Source organism: Typopeltis vanoorti, chromosome 22, assembly GCF_054136105.1.
Source record: "Typopeltis vanoorti isolate ZY-2024b chromosome 22, IOZ_Tvanoo_1.0, whole genome shotgun sequence".
In the NCBI taxonomy this organism is placed as follows: Eukaryota; Metazoa; Arthropoda; class Arachnida; order Uropygi; family Thelyphonidae; genus Typopeltis; species Typopeltis vanoorti.
The window spans coordinates 26,503,157-26,525,183 of NC_143570.1; the positions used below are offsets into that span (position 1 = coordinate 26,503,157).

The 22,027-nt window shown below is 35.6% G+C and overlaps 1 protein-coding gene across 1 annotated transcript in view; it reads left to right on the forward strand.

The window, feature by feature from the left end:
• LOC150094255 (NADH dehydrogenase [ubiquinone] 1 alpha subcomplex assembly factor 4) overlaps positions 1-16,757 on the forward strand; it is a 40,508-nt gene extending 23,751 nt beyond the window's left edge. Inside the window, exon 3 of the mRNA XM_090411841.1 lies at positions 15,550-16,757. Within this exon, the coding sequence (XP_090267967.1) occupies positions 15,550-15,882 (333 nt within the window). The 3' untranslated portion in view covers positions 15,883-16,757. The remainder of the gene's footprint in view (positions 1-15,549) is intronic.
• The last annotated feature ends 5,270 nt before the right edge of the window (positions 16,758-22,027 follow it).

Consider the following 22,027-nt stretch of genomic DNA (forward strand, 5'->3'; position numbering starts at 1 on the left):
AAGAAGAGATGGAGGGAGCTGATAGAAGAGGACTTGAAGATGAAGAACTTGGATGTGGTGACAGCCCAAGGCAGGAAGGTGTGGAGGAGACTCATTACAAACAGTGACCCCACTTAAGTGGGAGAAGCTGCAGAAGAAGAAGAAGATTACTTTTACAGTACTCTTTCCTCCATTTCTGAGCTTTTTCAATAACCTCCAGAAATGGAGGTTATTGAAAAGCTAACTTACTTGCAAGGAATTTTTGATATGCATCCTTTTTTTCTTTGAAAGCCTCTTTAACTTCCTGAGTTTGCCATGGAGGTCAGATTTTTCTATTCTTGCAAATTACCTTACTGAAAGTTGTTCAACTTTGATTCATTTCGAAAGTATGAAATTCAATTTTATCCTGCTCAGTACTAAACAGTGATCACTTATTTCAAATCCTCTATATAGTCTTGTGTCTTGAACCAGTGGAAAGACATTGCTGTCAACAATAACATAATCAATGAGACTTTTCTTATTCCTTGCATCTTCTCTTCATGTGAATTTGTGCACATTTTTTATGTTGGAATGTAGTGTTAGTAACAGCTAGTCCATGTCCTGAGCAGAAATCTAAAATTTTAAAATTTAAGAAAAAAAAAAGTAAAATAAAAAAGCAATATTTTATCATAATAATCACACTGGGCAGCATACAACTGCTGAAACAATAGTGGTACTGTCTTGAATTTTCTCAACAAGCCATTGTAAGCTAAATCTTCTAAATAGCCCAAATTTTTAACTAACATTGTCTGAAAAAAAAAAAAGGCTTATACAAAAGAAATTGTTGGCAAAAATATAAAAGCTATTCAAGTTGTAGTTCTGCCAAATTTCTCAGGTTAGTTGAATAATCAAATGCATCACTTAAAATAGCTTTCTTTATATTTTGCGCACTGTGTATGTGTTTTTTTCACACAAAAAAGTGTGCAGAAACTTAGGGGTGTTTTTGTTATTAATCTGACTCTTGCCCATGAAAGATTGTAATCTTATTATCTACTAATACAGGTTTAAAATATTCTTCCTGGCTCAGGCATATAATTTGTAGCACTTTTTGTAGGCATATAATTTAGAACTATAATTGTAATCAAGTTGATATGGAGCTAATCTCTGAGTTAGTTTTGCTACCACTGACTATACTCCTGCATTATGTTTTTAACAGTACTTCTTCCTTTGTATATTATTATTAAGATAAGAATCCTCCAGAGAATCAGGGATTCGTTGCAGTAGGCCACATACTACACACGCACCAGCTGTCAAACTTGTTTTTGAATTCATTTGCACTGCTTGCACACACACAACATCTGACGGAAATCCATTCCAATCATGCACCACTCTATGAGAGAAAAATCTAGATCTCAAACCTTCTTTGCAGCATTCATTCTCTTCCAAGGATGCCCTCTTGTCCTTTCCCTCCCCTCCATAAAATGAAATATTCCATCAACTGAAATCCTGTATAACCCTTTCAGAAGTTTATAAGTCTCAATCACATTGCTCCTCTTTCTCTTGTTTGCTAGTGTCTGCAGTCTACAAATTCTCAACCTGTCTTCATAATCAGTATTCCACAATCCTGATATAATTTTTTTTTTTTTTTATTATTATTATTATGTGATACCTCTAGAGAGTTCAAAGACTCATCGCTCAATCCACCAACTACAGTGAACCACATCACCTACACCAATGCCATCTACTGCCCACTACCACTAGTATCTTCACAATCACAAACATCCATGCCTACGGTGGGATTCAAACCCGTGGCCTTTTGGCTGGAGAGCGGATACTCTGACCACTCGGCCAACCAGGCCAGCAATTTTTAACATTCTCCTTTGCAATCTCTCTCCACTGTATCAGAATCACAGCAGAAACCAGGAGACCAGACCTGTGCACAATAGTCCAAGTGATGTCCTTAAGGCCTTGTAAAGAGGCAAAATGACATGTCTGTACATGTCAAAGTTCATTTCAGCATTGCAATTATCTTTTGAATTATATTTGCAATCTTTGCTACATGACCCCCGAACTTCAATTTCCTATCTACTAACACTCCAAGGTCCCTAGCTTGATCAGTTCATTGTAGCATAATCTCATTAATATAATATGACATTGGATTTCTAATTATACCAAAGTGTAACAGTATACTTCTTTCTCTAATTTTATATTTATTGTTTGGCATTTTTCTGCATATAATCTAACAGTGACCAACTAATATAAATTCAAACTAAACATCTTTTTTTTTTTTCATATTAAGTACATTTCTCTAGTAGGAGTGCTGTTCCTATTAGAGAAATGTACTTAATATGGGGGGGGGGGATTCACAGGTTTTTTTGGAGCCAGGGTTCATAATCAGGCATACCCAGTTCAGAACTCTCTTTTACAATATTTCACATTGCCTGTCCTAAGAAATTCAAAGGTAATTCTATAAAATCAAAAATGTTAGCATTTTCAGGTTATAAAGCAATATTATGATAAGAAATTGTAAATAAAATGAATATGATAAAGCAGCTCAACAAGAAACTACAATTCACTCTCATTATAGCAAACACTGCTGACAAACTTCCTCACTCCAACAAACTATTGAAAGTCTCAGCCAAGATCTGGAGGTGCAATGCTATGCTAAAAAAATTCACTATAGCAAGCTGTTTGCTATAATAGACCTTGTTGAGAGGCTTATACACTGGTTATACATGATAACTAATAATTAAGGAATTGACAGCATACACTAGAAATATAAATTAAATAAACTTTAATATATACTTTCCGATATTTTGGCAAACATCACGTTGCCATCTTCTTGGGAACTTATTACAAAGACAAGTGCACACAAGTACTACATAACAGCAAATGAGAACAGAAGCTAGGAAATTAATGTTTTCCTAAAGTCCTGATGGTGCCCCCTGGTGGGCTATATTGGTAGTTCTTGGCCTTTGGGCTAAAGTTCTTCTGATAAATGTGTCCCAAATTTGGGGCAGTCTCATGCATCCAAATTTGTTGAGGTTTGGCATGTTCCTAAGGGCTGAGGCTGATTCCATGAATAGTCTTTCATATTTGAACTTGCTGCGGTGTATTACTGTGGCTTTCTTCCATCTTATTCTGTGGAGAGTATCCAGAGCGTGGTCTGCAAGCCCAGAGTGGCTGTACTTGTGAAATCGGATGTAATCCTTGTGTTCTGAGATTCTGATATTTGCTGTCCTGCCTGTTTGGCCAAAGTAGGACAGTTTACAGCTGCAAGGGACCTGGTATACACCAGGTAGGTCTAGGGGAAGTGGTTGGTCTTTAGTGGAGCGGATAAGGGATGCCAATTTTCTATGTGGTCTGTAACAGGTGGTCAAGTCATGTTTTTTTAAGATTTTGTTGATTTTTTCCGAGGTGCCTTGGATGTAGGGAATGGTGATGGATCTAGAGTAATCTTTTTTGTGAAGGGGAGGGGGTGGTGGGTTGTGGATAACTGGGTTAAGTATTTTTTGGATTCTTTTTTTTGGGGGAGGGGTAACCATTGGCTAAGAAAGTGTCACGAATGTGATTTAGTTCAGTAGTTAGGGCTTGCTCATTAGAACAGATTATTTTTGCCTTGTTGAATAGCGTCTTAATAACTCCATATTGTTGTGAGGGGGGGGATGGGATTGTTGGTGAATGTATCTACCTGTATGGGTGGGTTTTCTATAAACTGAGAAAACCAAGGTACCACACAAAAGAAAATTCAATAGTGTTATTTTATTTTTTTTTAATTCTAAATATTACTACATCTTAGAAATACACAATAATAATCCTCTTGGCTGCAGGAAAAACTAAACCCTTAGATTACTCTCACTGCTATTGAGAAAGACAAGAGAGAACCTTTCCCAAGAAATCACACTAAATTACCTCAAGCTGTAGTGCAGAATACATCAAGAATGTCTTGTTTTGATTTCAATTGTTGATTAGCAGACATGCAAACAGAAAAATTGACATTTCTTTTACAAGCTGATACAATATTTAGGCCAAAATGATTTGATACAATTATCTTGAAAAAAAGATTTGAATTTTTTAAAAGAAAAGGCTCACCTACTCACCAATGTTCTCAGGGGCTCACATTGGTGAGTACGGGCATGGCAAACCCGAGATAACCAAGCTAGACCTGATCTTACTTCATACAATAATCACTTGGTATATCATATCTGGAGACTGGTCTTCTACTCTCCTTTCCCTCTTCTCTCTTTTACTTCTTACTCTTCTCCCCCCCCCCCCAGTGCTATTAGAGCAACTCAAGGGCGAGGGGGTGACTCTTTCCTCTCAAAACTGTAGTTTCCACTATCTACTAAAAAAAGCGGCTGAATTCAGGTCAACAAGTGGTGGTTGACACGACGAAAACCTAACCAACCTAAAGATACATGCCGGCTCGACCGTCGCCCACTATTAGGAAGATAGTGAAGGCGAAAAATATGCTATTGGAACAAATGAGTTCATTCGGCCTCATCATCATCCACATAGATGATGGAAGAGAGAAGAAGAAAAGAAAAGTTATTCGTGACTTATTTTTCACGGTATTAACAACACCACAAACACTTTTATCCACAAGGATGTTTTATTAACGCTAATATTTCGCTGATTTTCAACTCAGCATCATCAGAGCACAACACACATGTAAACGCGACAGTGAGTGAGTGAAACAATATAATTGCAAAAGACAAAAGATCTAAAGTCCTATTTTTGGCGCCCTCTAACGAAAAAAAAAAAAAAAAAAAGCAGCAGTTATCCAGGAGTTTTTCTTAGGATAACCGTCTCCCAAATTTTTGGCAAATTAATGCAACCATATTTGTTAAGGTTGGGAGAATTCTTCAAAGCCATTGCTGACTCAAAAAATAATCTTTCAGATCTATAACGACTCCTAAATAGCACTTTCGTTTTCCTCCATCTAATCCTGTGTGAAGGAGTGTCCAAAGCGTGGTCTGCCAGTCCCGACTTGCCATAGTAATAGTAGCGAATGTATCTTTCATGTTCTTCCAGGCGGATGTTCACTGATCTTCCTGTTTGCCCATAATAGGCCAAGTTACAGTCACATGGAACTTCATATACTCCTGGGTGTGCTAAAGGGTGAAGTTTATTCTTTGGCGAGCGGATCAGAGTTGCCAGCTTGACATGAGGCTTGAAGGTGGTGCGAAGGCCATGTTTCAACAATACTTTGGCTATCTTTTCCGATGTACCTCTGATATAGGGAATGGAAATGGTCATGTTGTATTCTTGTGTATTGGGGGGGGGGGGGGCAGAGTAATGGGCCTATGTAGTATTTTTTCTATTTTGTAGGGATTGTAGCCGTTGGCTAAGAACGTATGGCGCAGGTACTGGAGTTCAGTGGTCAGAGCTGTATCGTTAGAACAAATGGCTCTGGCTCTGTGTGTAAGTGTTTTTAAAATGCCATACTGTTGAACTGGATGATGATGTGATTGTTTATGTAGGTATCTTCCTGTGTGTATAGGCTTCCTGTAAATAGAAAAGGATAGTGATCCATCTGAAAGGCGGGTGACTAATGTGTCAAGAAATGGTAGACAGTTATTTGATTCTTTTTCTACTGTGAAGTGAATTTTGGGGTGTTGGCTGTTTAGGTAGGTGACAAAAGCGTCCAAAGTGTCTTGTCCATGGGGCCAGATGGCAAACACATCATCTACATAGCGCAACCAAACTTGTGGCTTGTATGTAGCTGTGGTAAGTACTTTGTTTTCAAAGTGTTCCATGTAAAAATTTGCTAACGGGGGGGAGAGGGGGGAACCCATAGCAGTACCATTAATCTGTTTGTAGAATTTGCCATCTGGCCCCATGGACAAGACACTTTGGACGCTTTTGTCACCTACCTAAACAGCCAACACCCCAAAATTCACTTCACAGTAGAAAAAGAATCAAATAACTGTCTACCATTTCTTGACACATTAGTCACCCGCCTTTCAGATAGATCACTATCCTTTTCTATTTACAGGAAGCCTACACACACACGAAGATACCTACATAAACAATCACATCATCATCCAGTCCAACAGTACGGCATTTTAAAAACACTTACACACAGAGCCAGAGCCATACGTTCTTAGCCAACGGCTACAATCCCTACAAAATAGAAAAAATACTACATAGGCCCATTACTCTGTCCCCCCCTAATACACAAGAATACAACATGACCATTTCCATTCCCTATATCAGAGGTACATCGGAAAAGATAGCCAAAGTATTGTTGAAACATGGCCTTCGCACCACCTTCAAGCCTCATGTCAAGCTGGCAACTCTGATCTGCTCGCCAAAGGATAAACTTCACCCTTTAGCACACCCAGGAGTGTATGAAGTTCCATGTGACTGTGACTTGGCCTATTATGGGCAAACAGGAAGATCAGTGAACATCCGCCTGGAAGAACATAAAAGATACATTCGCTACTATTACTATGGCAAGTCGGGACTGGCAGACCACGCTTTGGACACTCCTTCACACAGGATTAGATGGAGGAAAACGAATGTGCTATTTAGGAGTCGTTATAGATCTGAAAGATTATTTTTTGAGTCAGCAATGGCTTTGAAGAATTCTCCCAACCTTAACAAATATGGTTGCATTATTTGCCAAAAATTTGGGAGACGGTTATCCTAAGAAAAACTCCTGGATAACTGCTGCTTTTTTTTTTCGTTAGAGGGCGCCAAAAATAGGACTTTAGATCTTTTGTCTTTTGCAATTATATTGTTTCACTCACTCACTGTCACGTTTACATGTGTGTTGTGCTCTGATGATGCTGAGTTGAAAATCAGCGAAATATTAGCGTTAATAAAACATCCTTGTGGATAAAAGTGTTTGTGGTGTTGTTAATACCGTGAAAAATAAGTCATGAATAACCATCAACGCCTAAGCTTATCAGTTAGAAAAAAGAAAAGAAAAGGCACATATGTATTACATAATCATTTATTTTTTTTGGGGGGGGGAGGGTTATAGACCTATTCCTTCCTGTTCGTGTAACAGTCTGTAAGCTAACAAAAATTATTGAGAAAGTGAGGAAGGAACAAGTCCAATACACACACTAAAAAGTGCCTAACAATAGCCAAATACACACAGAAATTTATTTTATTTTTTTTACACTTATATGATTGATTTATAGATGTTCGAAACATTTTGTTCTGATATTGCTTTTGTAGGATGAAACTCTTTTTTAAACATCAGTTTCCCCAATATCACATAATTTAATGATTTATAATTATCAGGAAATAATATAAATGAGAAAATATACAAAATTTGCTAATTTATAATAATAATCACCATTTAATTTCGTATCAAAATATTAAAAGTTTTCTGGTACAATCACTTTGGAAAAATAATGAATTGAAACAGAAAGAAAGTGCACACATGTTACCTAGCAATATTTGTGTGTGTGTGTGTGTGTGTGTGGTGGTGGTAAACTGTAGAGAAAGTATCGCTACTTCAAAACTACTGCATAATATCGCAATTTGCCAAAAATATATACATAACAGTTGACTTTATAACCGCCGTTTATTTTGATTTGTAGTGAATGATTAGGGAAAACCAAGAAAGTTGAAGTGCAAAAGCCTAAAGATTACTTTATAAAAATTATGCATTGCGTGATATGATTCAAGATTTACGTATGATACTCTATAAAGCAAAATCATAAAAGTGCAAACCTTGGCACAATCTGTGAGCTAATCTTCGGCTAAGATTATGAATAAAAAATAAAGAAAACTTAATTTCGACAGATGAAGGCTGTATTTATTGTAATATTCGGATTTTCATGAATTTATAAAAGAATTGTTTGACAAAAATAATTATCATGAATCAAGTTCTGGGAGAATAAAATGTATTGGAGATTAAAATAATTAGCAAAAAAATCGATAGTGACATTGATCTTCCAAAGTGATACAATATGAAGTGAAGTGAAGAAAGTATGAAAAGATTTCTTATTTTGCATTGGCATTAAAAACTATAAATATACGAGAAAACAAGTAGTAAAAATGAATATAACTCTTAGATATTTAGTCTAATATAACTTAGATTCCGGTTACCAAGCAAATGGCAAGCAACTGCATTTCTTGCTATGGGCAGTGAACATAGCTACTTACGCCAGGTAATCTAGTTAAGTGTTCTTTTCAGTGTGAAGGATTATCGCACCTTCTAATGGACATGATGGTCAAATTACACTTCTTATCCATGTTCTTTCTAGGTGGACAGAATTTTATCAAAGTTTTGCTGGACACATAGCAAAGAAATGGTAAGCTCACGTACATGAATTTTATGCAATACACCAGTTCCTGTTAGTTTTATAATCTAAGGAGAGTACAATGTATTTCAAATGGAGAGGAGGCCACACAAATTTTTGAGCGGCCTCTAGGTTTTATATTATGAATTCAATATTTAAAAATAAGTATTTTATTTTGCAACTATAAGTAGGCTGTTTTTTATATTGTTGTTTGTGAGGAGTAAGGTTTTAAAATGTGCCCCCCCCTCATTGAGTGAGGCCCCAGCTTTCGCCTTATGGTAAATGCGGCCCTGCTCACATGTGCTAGTATCATAGACTGAGGAAAAGCCTCTGACTGGGGCCAAATCCTTAATCTTCTTCTTCTTCTTTTCAGCCATTTTGTGTCCACTGCTGGATGAAGGCCTCCTCCAGTTCTTTCCACCTTTCTCTGTTCTTGGCAATGGTTGACCAATTTTCCCCAACAAAATTGGATAATTCATCACACCACTTTCTTTTAGCACGTCCTCGGCCTTGTTTCCCTTCTTTAGGAATCCAGTTCATTAGTACAGTGGTCCATCGTTCATCTTCTCTTCTGGATAGATCCAGCCCATTTCCATTTTAGTCGCTTGTGGTGAAGAATGATGTCAGTGATGCGAGTCTGGCTTCTTATCCAGGTTTCGCTTCTTATGTTTTAATGTGATGCTTAGCATCAACCTCTCCATTTTTCTTTGTGTTAATTTATTTGCCAGTGCTTTTGTTAGCAACCAAGGTTCACAACCTTATGAGATGACTGGAAGTATACACTGGTTAAATGTCTTCCTTTTCAGAGTGGGACATCATTGTTTTGAAAAATGCTTTTCAATTTTGTGAATGCACTCCAGGCAAGTTGAACTCTCCTATTTATTTCCTTTTGGAGTCCACAGTTTAGATCAATGAGATGACTAAGTATGTATATGAAGAGACTCTTTCCAAGAAATTGTTTTCTATTATTATGTTTTTTGGTGTTGCAAAATGATTAAACATGATTTTAGTTTTTTCTATTTTCTTAATCTACTTTGCTATAATTCAAATGTATTAATCCTTAAAAATTTATTTTTGTTAACGACTATGCCATTAAGGATCGTGTAAAAGAATTTTCTATCTTTCCTTTACATACAAGAGAATATTTTAGCTAAGCACATATAATAACCCTTAAATCAGTTTTATCTCAAGCAACTCCGAACTCAGTCATGGCTGTTACTTTACTTAGGTTACACAGGTTCGATTAGTTTTTTTGTGAGACAGTGCATTGGCTAACAAAGATCAGGAAAGTTATTAACAAATCCAGACATGTTTATTCTATCTAAGATAATTAATATACAAAGGAAACAGTACATATCGCGTGTCTGATTCCCCACACATTCATTAAAACAATTCACTTAAAGCATTAGACAAGGAAATTATTTACACTCAACTTATTAGATACGTGGATGGATTTTAGCACATAACCATACTCTCATTACTATGAATATAAGGCAAAATTATACTATACATGTTCTAAGCATTATAAAACACAAGCATTATTCAAGTCTACAGTATTCTTTTATGCACATTCAAACTCACGTTCGGCTTTCTGACCTCTTCAACACATTATGCCATAAGTTAAACAGAATCAACATCTATTGTCTGTATACAAAATCTAGGCTATTAACATAAAGCAATTTACTTACAAGCTCACTATATCATGTACAGTCCTGGATCCAAAAGGGTTAAGGGTGAATTCCGCTGGTTCCTTTCTTAATCTTGCGCTACGGCTGTGATTGGGCACTATCCGATGGTAGTAGTCTGGCGATTTCCTCCCTTGTAACAGTACTGCATTTTTTCGCCGATGTCAGGAACTGGTTTGCCTGCGACAAATCAGCACACACATGGATCAATACACTCTTCAAAGAATTTTGCTGAAGGCTACCTTGAAATACAGCCTCTTCTACCAGCGAATTCCTCATGATCTCCAGAACTACTGCTTGTGGGACCACAACTCTTCCCCTCCTTGAAAAGCTTGCCACAGGAACAAAAAAATGAGAGAGAGGTTTCGCTCCTCAATCTCTGCCTTTTATATCATTTGCCATCCCTTGGTCTTCCTTCCAAAACTTCCCAATTTACTGGAGGCGCCCTTATCACTCATGCTTACGTTAGGTTTTGGCGGCAAAACTCATATAATCCAATGACCTTTGAGACTGTTGTTGACCTTCAAGTTTACTAGCCTAATCCAGTCTGATGTTTTTAGTTACAATTGCTTGTGGTTCTACATTCAGTTATTCTAACATTATATTACAAAATTTATTACATTACAGTAGATTATATACACTTTTCAATTATAAGTATTTTATGGCCCATGTAAAATCGATAGAGGTGAAAAATATTTCTATTTTTCACCACAAGAGATTTTACACACCTTTGCAAAACGATCACTAGCAACTCAACTATTTCTTTTGCATCTGTGACTTCTTACCATGAGCATTGTTTAAAGTCATCCTACCATAGTAATTTTTCTTCTTACTTTCTACATAACAAGTTTTCTAATTTTCTATCATAAACTGATTTGGGCTTTCTTACCATACTAGTCATCCTTCTTGCTTGCACTTTGTACTTCTCGTAATTATGCTGATCACTTTTTTCTTTATATTCTATCCACAGTGTTTTCCTTTTTTCAGCTCTTGCTTCATATCTTCAGTCATCCATCCACTTAATCCCCATTTAGTTTATCCTCCTAACCTTGGGTATGCAGTCTGATACCGCTTCTCTCAAACAATCTCTGACCATTTCCCATCCATTACTGACATTCTTTCCTTATAACTTCTTAAGCTATAGCATGGCTCCAAGATGACTCCTAAGTCTGTCATAATTACCAATTATTAAATTCAACTTAAACCCTTTCTTGACAGACAATTCCACATTTTGCAACTTCTCAGAACAAGACTGCTTGGTCACTCTCCCTAATTGGAGGCAGTGTCTCTACCTTGGTTAATGATATATCTTCTGATGCTGTTACCAGATCCAACTCTCTAAAATCCCTCATACCCTCTATAACATGTTATGCCATGTAATTATCTTAGCAACTGTATAAATTCCACTTCCCTCTTTCCATGCCCTCCCTCCAATCTATGTTCCTATAGTTGAAGTCTCCCATAATAATTGCTTGGCTTGCACCTATTGTGCTAATCTATTAATACATGGCATCTACATCTTTCTGTGAACCCCCCCCTGGTCTATAGCAGCATCCAACAATGTATTTTGTCCTATTTACCTCTCTCACACACCAGACAGCCTGAAATGAACCATCTCCCTCAGATCTAAAATCCTCTTTAACTTCCAATTTTGTTGGTTGTAATTCTTTAACTATCATCAGGAATATCCCACCACCTGTTCCTTCTGTCCTCCCTGAAAATACAATCTCCTTTATATTCCATCCCTATAAGTATATCATTTTCAGTCAACCAGGTCTCATTGATGCCTATAATTTTGGCCATGTTGAGCTGACCAATGCCAAAAACTTCACTCCCTTATTCCTGATACTTCTGGCACTCGTGTACATGCATTTCATTTCAACATCATCTTGTATCCACAATTACCCTTGTAATGTCATTACCAACCTGTTCGAATTGGAAACTTGTGAAATCGCATTTGCATTCCATAATCATTTTTGTACACATGCTTATTTATCACAGGGGTGGCCAGACAGATGATTGATTGCATCCCTCCAAATATTTTGCATTTCCAAACTCTCACTAAACAACACTTTCTCCAAAGATCTAACTCCAAAACCATTTAAATGTAGTCTGTGGCATATATAAGTCCTTTCATCATTCAAATACACATGAATAAATTGCACACTATTCCTCCTGCACAATCTTCTCATTGACTCATTAGCAATTGTGGCCCTTCTTCTCAACTCTGTCCTATCATACCAAGGCAGCAGACTCGCAATTTTTAACTTCCTTAACTCTTCATTTTCACTTCTTTTAACAACTGTTTCAAATCTTCTCTCATTGCATATTTCTTCTCTTTCCAATCACTTCTCCCTTCTGCAAACTAACAGCTTCACTAACACAATTTCATTGATTTTCATACCTGGGAAAAACTTTCATCACTTGCTCATTAAGTATATCTCTTATCATTGAATCTCCATACAGTACCCTCTTCTTGTTTACAGTTTCTTGCACTTTCATACTTTCCAAATTTATTGTTTCTTTCATTCTCCCACCTGCTGGGAAGGTTGCAATGTATGTGTACTATTTCACTCCTTATTGTCACTTCATTCGCCACATTACTTTCAGCCACTTCTCTCATTCCACACACACACACTGTCGTTCACTACTTCCGCATTTGCCAGAACACTTGCTATATTTCCTAACATCATAATATTCGTGACTTCATTTTCCCACTTTCCACATGACTCACGTTGGTTGCATTGGCACACGAAACAACATTCATGATAAACTCTCTGTCCCTTCTCATTTTCATTGCATTGGTGGAAATGGGCTGATCAAATCAGCAAGACACAGACATTCACAGTCATTTAAATTATGCTGTTGAAGACCTCCATGTTCAGATTCTGAAGTAGTGTAGTTTTTATATAGTCCTTGCATCTATAGACTGCTGTTATACCAAGGTAATTTACATGTGCCAAGGCATCATGTAAATTTAAGGTTTAAGAGCATGGAAGAAAATGAAAGAAAAGATGATCTTGCATAAGCTCAAAAAGTATAGAGATTTTGAAGGTGGGTGTGCTTTTTTTTTTTTTTTTTTTGTATTTTTTTTTAAGGCAATATTTCTTAAGACATTTTTAAATGTTCTTTATATTTGGTGCAAAGGATATAGTTTTAGTAGTTCAAAAATAATTTTCTTAAGAGTTTTATTATATGCATTTTCAAGGTTCAACATTTAATAATTCTGTACAATCCACCTTTCTATATTTCAGGTTTTTGAAAATTTCTTTTTCTGTTATTGACATATAACTGATAAGTACATTCTTTCTAAAATATTTCTGTTTATCATTGTTTGACTGTTATTAATAAATTGATATTTTAATGAATCAGTAATATACCATATCATGAATACACTGGTTCTATTCATTCCTACTCCCATGCCTCCATAATGATGGTACTCTTTGGGAAAGACATGGGTTGAATACAGTCAATAAAGAACTTTTATAAGGCCATTATGTTTTTTTTGGAGGGGGGGGGGGGAATCTTTTGAGTCATTGGTGTAACTGAGATATATTTATATTCTACATTGCCCAACCCATGGTCTCGATAATTGTACTTTTTTTACAGCTGGTATCTATTTTCAGTTTAGTGAGGAATTATTCTCATAGATGACATGTCACTGTTCTTTCTTTATGGGGATGAAAATAGCATGGCCCATGTTTGACCATCTTGGCCATGTGGGGCCTTTTTAAAGGGTGTCCCAAAATTCACGCAAGATTTAAATTTAGCGCCATTTGTGTGGTAAAGTGTTGCCAACGAGAAAAAAAGCCAGCATGACAGCTGACAGTTCAGGGTTATTAAAAATGGAGCGCTACACGAAAGAACAATGCATTTTCATTGTTGAGCAATATTTTAAAAATAATGAAGGTTTGGCAGCTACAGTTCGCAATTTTCATACAAAATATGGTCGGAACAGTGATTTAACTTCATCAACTGTGAAAAGATTAATTAAAATATTCAAGGAAACTGGATCAATTAGTGATCTTATACACTCTGGCCGTCCTTCAACAAGTCGTTTAACAGAAAACATCGAAGCAGTTCGTGAGAGTGTTGCTGAGAGTCCAGGAACATCAATTTGGCACCGTGGTCTTGAATTGGGCATTTTGAGAAGCTCTCTACAGCGTATTCTCACGAAAGATTTGCATCTTTATGCTTACAAAGTTCAATTGACTCAAGAACTGAAGCCTACTGACCACACACAGCGAAGAGAGTTCGTTGACTGGATTATGGAACAACAACAAGTGGATGCTTATTTTTCAAACAAAATCATCTTCAGCGATGAGGCTCATTTTCATCTTGATGGCTTCGTTAATTGACAAAATTGTTGCATTTGGGGTTCAGAAAATCCACGAGTGATTGTTGAGAAACAAATGCATCCACAATGTGTCACTGTTTGGTGCGGATTTTGGGCTGGAGGCATCATCGGTCCATTCTTCTTCGAAAATGCGGCTGGTAAGGCAATAACAGTTAATGGTGCTCGCTATTGCGACATGATAATCCAGTTTTTTGTGCCTAAATTGCAAGATATGGATGTGGACGACATGTGGTTTCAACAAGACGGTGCCACATGCCATACAGCCCGAGAAACAATTCAATTACTGCATGAGTCATTTCCTGGTCGTGTAATTTTCTGTTTTGGTGATCAGAATTGGCCGCCCAGATCATGTGACTTAATGGCGTTGGACTTTTTTCTTTGGGGTTTTTTGAAGTCTAAGGTTTATGCCAACAAGCCAACGACCACCCATGCCTTGAAGGAGGAAATTGAGCGCTGTATCAACGAAATTCAGCCACATTTATGCAAAATGGTCATGGAAAATGTTGACAAAAGAGTGCATATGTGCCAGCAAAGCCGTGGAGGCCATTTACCCGATATGCTATTCCATGCATAACCCTATACTGTATACTTTATGAATCAATAAGAAATTACAATTTTTAATTAAAAATCTGTGTTTTCTATTAAAATTACTTCTTGCGTGAATTTTGGGACACCCTGTACTTTCCACCTTACAAGCTGTGTGTGAATCCTGTAACATATCTCTGTACTTTATTCTTTCTTTCCAATAGTATGGCTTATGGCGTATTTTGACCACCTTTTCTAAGTGTCTAGTCTTTTGCTTTCCACCACAAGCTTTATGTTGGTTTGAGTCCTACTATATTGATGTTTGTGCATGGTTTTGCAGTAGAGGATTTTCATCAAGTGATGAAAATCATCTACTGCAAAACCATCATCTTATTTTTTAGAAATAGAAGCTTGTAAAAGTATCATTGATTTCTGTCAGATTCCTGAATTATCTAATTATGCCCATTCATGATACCAGTGTGATATAGATTTACAACCTTTGGTGGATAGGACTGATATAAGAAAAGAACAAACATGATACCAAATTGATATGTAATTTGATTATGATTTACTGCATTCTTCTAGACTATGTAGAAATCTCTTAGTTATCTAGTTTTTCTCTTTTAGCAATCCAAAAGGAAACTAGTATATAGTATATTATAATATGAAGTCTGTGAAGAAGAATTTGAATGTTTTCAAATAATGTTATAGTTCACTCCTTTAAGGTTGTTAATGTATATAAAGATTTTAACTGTTATAGGAAGATAGCAGAACTACTTCGAGACCTTTACCAACAACAACAAGAGCATCCGAAGAACCAGAATATGGTTATGTTGAACCAACTATAATACCTGAAGGAAAATGTAGTCTACGACAAGCTTTGGAATTCATAGCTAATCATCAGTCAAATTCAGAAATGTGGAGTGCAAAGAAAATTTCTGAGTATTATAAAATGGATGTAACTCTTGTTGAACAAGTATTAGAACATTTTAGTGCTTTTGAAGTGCAGTTTTCAAAAAAAACAAAAAGAGAAATATCATGTATTACAAAAGTATTTACCTACTCTAGGCACAAGAGAACAATTATTTTCTAATCATGATGTTAATGATTTAGATAAAACTTCAAAAAGAGAATCTAAAACACCAAGAGAATAAAGGACAATGATTGTAATTATAGATTAGACATAGTACATAACTTGTATAACATTCTAAGCTGAAGCAAGATTTATAAAACTAGTGTGCATATTGTTTTTTAGTTAGTTACAAGCTGAAAATTTGACTTGTACTAAAGTTTCCAATTATATCCTTCTAACGCAGTGGGAAGGATGTAGTTTGTTTTATGTAAGTTATCTTGCTAAAGAAATTTATCCATTAAAGAAAAAATAGAAATGAGCAAAATATAGTGACATTTTTGCCAGATTTAAATGCTGAATTCAAAGGAAGAATGCAGAAATTGGCATTATCTAAATTAATACCATATATTGTTCCCTGTATATAGGATGCTTCTCAACCTCTAAAAGATTGCTGTGAATTGTAAATGTTTGTAATTTCTTGAGTTCCATATGCCCTCTCATTGACACTGTTTCTTCTCTTTTAAATATCAATTATTTAATCTCAGTGATTATAATTAATAATCTTTCATGCATGATTGTTTAACTTTATACATAAGTTTATCATCACTGTCACATTATATTTTTTACTGCAAGATGCAGAAATGGATTTAAGAATAAGATTTTTTGCAGGAAAAAACTTCAGTACTGAAGATACCTGCATAAAATGTTTTGTACCTATTATAATGCAACCAAGTTATATTACAGCACTGAGCATTTAAGATGAACATTTCTTTAGTAACAGAAGAAAGGTACTTTCGAATAACACCCTTTGATTGCAGAACAAATGTCATAATACATAATGTCCATCGTTATCTCCACAGGAATGAGATCTCTGCAATAAAACCCTTCAAATGTAAGGAGAATTATTTAATGAGAAGTGTTTTTCATCCTATATAAAGATGATGTCTCAGATAATACTGGCCAGTATGATACAAGTCTGAAACAAATACAATCAAATTACTGAAAGAACATTGTACATAACTTTTAACAATTGCTTGGAAACACTAGGAGTATACAAGTTATTGCTGTTAACACAGAGCTGGTTGGAGCTAAGGTTATTTTTAGTAATAGAAAGTAAAATGTTGCTATCAGTTTTGGATTATCCAGAAGAAAATTAATTGCATTGAAGAACAAAGTGAATATGATTAAAGATCTGTGTACATGCTTTATAAAATTAGAAATCATATCTTACAACCTTATTATACTTATTTCACAAAATAATTGACTTTCTATTACTTACAAAGATTAAGCTAGTATGTTACAGAAATTGTCAGAATTCTACAACTCTCTCAATTTGAAATATAGTAGTCTCTTAAAAATAAATCTGGATGGTATATTTCATCAGCTGAAAAGTAAATACAAGGTTTATAAGAGTGATCTTATAAGTGTTTTTTCAATTTTAGTAACATTCTCTGCCTCTCCAGATACCTTTGCAAAATTTTGCATCGATGCTTTTCATTAAAATGATATTCCCATTAAACTATGTATTCAGAAGATGCATGCACTGTTTGATTGGAAAAAATAGGCTTATATCCCATCAAGAAAGTGTGGAACATTTTTTTGAAAAACAGACAAAAACTTAACAATGAGTACATGCAACTGAAAGACAGTATGCTTGATTTGTGGCTAAAGTGGTCTTCAAATAAATTCTGAATAATCACAGTTTTCAAAGGAAATTTTGCTTTTTAAGTCATCTTTAAAGTTTCAATTTAGATACTGTTTCCATCTGTCAGTGGGATGTACATTTTCTGCTGGTATTGATTGATATCTAGTTCTGGATAGATCTAAAACATTTATTTGCAGTCAAAAAATTATGCAGTACTTTAGCATTATATGACTAGAAGTACTTTTTTCTTGTGAAAGGAAGCCCACTGAATGGGGTAAACAGAATAATGGGCTAGCCTAATTCTCATTTAATACATTTATAATGCTAGATTTTTTTGTCAGTAAACTCTGTAGCTAGCCACTTCTCTAATAAAGTTTATGTATACACTTTATCTTGTTATAATAACCATCTTTTCTGATTATGTCAAATTTTATTCAGACTCCTCCAGAACAGATAATGCCACTATTGTTTGGATAAAAGCCAGACTAATGGAATGTCTAAGCTACTCAACAGATACTCTGTTCTGGATAGACCTGAAATATTTATTTTCTCAAATATGCAGATAAGGTAATGTACTGCTTCACCATTATATGAAGTGCTTTTGGAGCATTTCATCCTCCAATATATTGAATATATATTCAATATATTGGAGATGAGATGCTCCAATGTATTCAAATATATTGGGCACAGAAATGGGATGTAAGTTCAATGTTGCAAAATGTAAGGTTTTAAAATTTGGAAAACAAAGATGGGATGCAGAATTTATGCTTGGTGAGAATATATTCTTGGAGGTAGAGGAAATAAGAGATCTGGGGGGGGGGTGATAGTGGATAAGGATCTAAAATTTAGGGGACACATCACCAAAATTGTGAAGACAACACAAAGGCTTCTGGGAATGATGCAGAGGACACTGACATGTAGAAGTAGAGAGATTCTTGTTCCATTGTATAAGGCTTTGATTAGGCCACACATGGACTATTGTGCCCAGATTTGGTCACCGGGTTTTCAGAAGGATGAAGAGATGTTGGAAAGGTGGTGGACAGGAGGAAGAGGGGAGATATGATAGACCTTACAAGTTGGTAAGGGGTTATTATAGGATCAATGCTGGAGAAGTTTTACAGAGCATAGTGGGAGAACCAGAGGTCATCTCTGGAAACTGTATAAAGAGGGTGTGAGAGGCAGGTTTTTTCCGTGCAGAGTTGTGAATGATTGGAATGCCTTGCCTGAGAATGTGGTGTCTGCAAAGAGTTTGAATTTTTAAACACGGTATGATGAGCTGTGTGTGTGATAAAAGGACCTCCCAGATGAGTCTTTGACTCCATGAGGTCTTAGGGTGGTAATAATAATAATAATATTGGAGCATCTCATCCTCCAATATATTCCTGTTTGTCGAACAGTTTTATAAAGCATTATATAAATTTGTTGACAATTAATCTTGTCACTCTTTAGTTATATTCAATTTCAGTATAGAACCATTCTGTATATTATATTTAGTTTCTCTAATGGCATTGTAGATTTTCATGAATTTTATCATCATAACTAAACTTGGATATAGACCTTATGATCTGTTCTGGCCTTTTTTTAAATCTAATAGCTTCTTTTGAGGTCTGCCTGTCCTTCTCCCCCCCCCCCCCCCCCATTTAGTTGATATTTTATAATTGTTTAGGATATCAAGAGGTAGCCACTCAGTTGTTTACATGTTCTATTTAATTTTGTTTAATTTTTCATCAACTGATTTTATGTTTAGTTATTAAAGAAAATTTGTATATGATATGATAAAAATATAATTCTCTCTCTAGTTCATTTTTATATCCTATAAAAATGAATATATCCAATCATTTTTTTTTTATTCAGAAGAAAACCACCATACTAAATCAGAATACTTTAATAGTCACAGTTTTATTTATAAACTAGACTTTGGAAGACCAAGCATATATAAGAATGCTTTTTAATAGGTCTCTACCTGGTTTGTTTTAAATTCATAACTTATGAATCATTAGATTACAACTTTTCAATATCTAGCAGTCAGTAAAACTTAAGCTAACTATATAGTCTGTCATTGCCTAACATGGTTTGTTTCTTATGTGCATATGTAATACAGTAACATGAAATAAAGAATATAAACTAAAAAATTGTTTACTGACATTAAATTCTATTCCTCTGAATAAACATTTTGTGATCTATAAATATTTATGGATTGTGAGGCATATTAGAAAAATAAAATATGTTTTTATTTCTAAAATTTTGCCTACAGTAAGGAGCTTTAGAAAAGCAGACCACTCACATGGTATTATTGCAACTTAATTTTCTTTATGCAGTACAATTTGGGATTTAGCCGACCAAATTGTATTCTTATTGGTTAAACCAAAATAAAAAATGATGGTACAACATGACAAAATTTCATGCCGGCTGGAGTGTCGCCCGGTTAAACATGGCCCCCGTTGTTTTCGCCAGGGAACCAGGGCGAACAGCGAAAAGTCAGCTACTGGAACAAATCTGAAAACAAACCCCAACTCAACATCATCAGAGTTAAAGATTGGTACTATCAACATAAGAAGCCTGAATGGCAAAGAAATGGAGCTAGCTGAGGAATTAGATAAGTACCAAATCGACATAATAGGGGTGACTGAAACAAAAAAGACAAAAACTGATAAGATCTTCCTGAGCAATGAATACAAAATGTTATATTCAGGCAATGACAATCAAGGAATAGAAGGAGTAGCCATAGTATACAACACAAAATACGAGGCTAATCTTCTTGAATGGCAGTCAGTCTCAAGTAGAGTAATGTGGGCAAATATGAGGATGGGGAACTGGACAATAAGACTTATTTGTGCCTATAGCCCCACAGAAGGTTCTACTAAGATAGAAGTGGAGGAATTTTTAAGGCTTTAGAAAAAGCAACTGACACAATGAAAAAGGAAAAGTTGGTCCTTGTTGATTTCCCAAAATATTTTGGGAAAATTTGGAGAAAAGAGCAAAGCTAATAATAATGGCATATACTTGTTGGATTTCTGCTCAGGACATTGACTGGTTATTACTAACACCATGTTCCAACATAAAAATGTACACAAATTCACATGGAGAGAAGAGGCAAGGAATAAGAAAAGTCTCATTGACTATGTTATTGTTGATAGTGATCTTTTCTCCCTGGTGCAGGACACTAGAGGATTTGAAATTGGAAGTGATAACTATTTAGTCTTGAGCAGGATAAAATTGAATTTCATATTGAAAAGAATAACATGTAAGAAAGTTTTAAAGCGAATAAAAGTTGAGCAGCTCTCAGATGTGAACTGTAGACTAAAATACACAAAGATTATTGAAGAAAAAATGAGAGAGTTTGAGAACAGGAATCAAACCTTGGAGATTCAGTGGCAATCCTTGAAGAAAGCCCTGATTGATTCAGCTAGAGAGGCATGTGGTGAAGTTGTCTGCAAGGATAGAAAAATCAGAACGCCATGGTGGACACAGGAAGTTAAAGAGGCAGTGAAGGAAAAGAAGAAAGCATATCAAACGTTCCTGGCAAATAAGTCAGCTTGTGCTCTTAGAGAATACAGAGACAAATGCAGAATGCTAAACACTGTGTAAATCTAGCTAAACAAAAGTCATGGGAGGACTTTGGCAAGAATACAGAAAATAAATATCAAGAAGGTGGCAAAATATTCTGAAGGTTGTTGAAGAAGCTTAGGAATGGAAGAAAGTGCTGTAAAAGGAGTTAGAGATGATAAAGGTGACATGAAAATGGGAGAAAAAGATATCCTTGAAGTATGGAGTAATTACTTTGAAAAACTGCTAAATGAAACAAGCAGTGATGACAGCACAGTGGTAAAAAACACTGACCAGGCATACAGTCAGGAATACATATCCATACTTGAAGTAGAAAAAGCCATCAAAGGCTTGAAATGTGGAAAGGCAGGAGTAGATGATATTCGACCAGAAATGCTGAAGTATGGTGGTATAAGTCTTGCAGTAGCTGCACTGCATAGTTCAGAAAGCCTGAACAGAGGGACGAATTCCCGATGATTGGAGTAGAGCTTATAGTACCCATATAAAAAGGGAAATAAAACTGAATGTGAGAATTACAGAGGTATTTCCCTATTGAGTGTTCCTGGCAAGATCTATGCAAGTATACTTGAGAAACGGTTGAGAAGAATTGTGGATGATAAGCTTGGTGAAGAACAAGCTGGATTCAGGATCAAATTTTTACTTTACGACAAAGTCAAGAAAGCATGGGAATATAACAAGGATCTGTATTTAAGTTTTGTCGATCTGGAAAAGGCATATGACAAGGTTCCAAGAGAGAAGCCATTCAATACGCTACAGTTATATGGTGTCAATGGGACATTATATCAAGCAATACTTAGTCTGTATTTGAGTTGTAAGTCGGCTGTTAGAATTGAAGGAAGTACAGGGAGATGGTTTAATGTTAAATCTGGTGTGAGACAAGGATGTACATTATCCCCTCTGTTATTCATTATCTATATGGATCCCATTATGAAGGAAAGTGGTATTAAACATGAT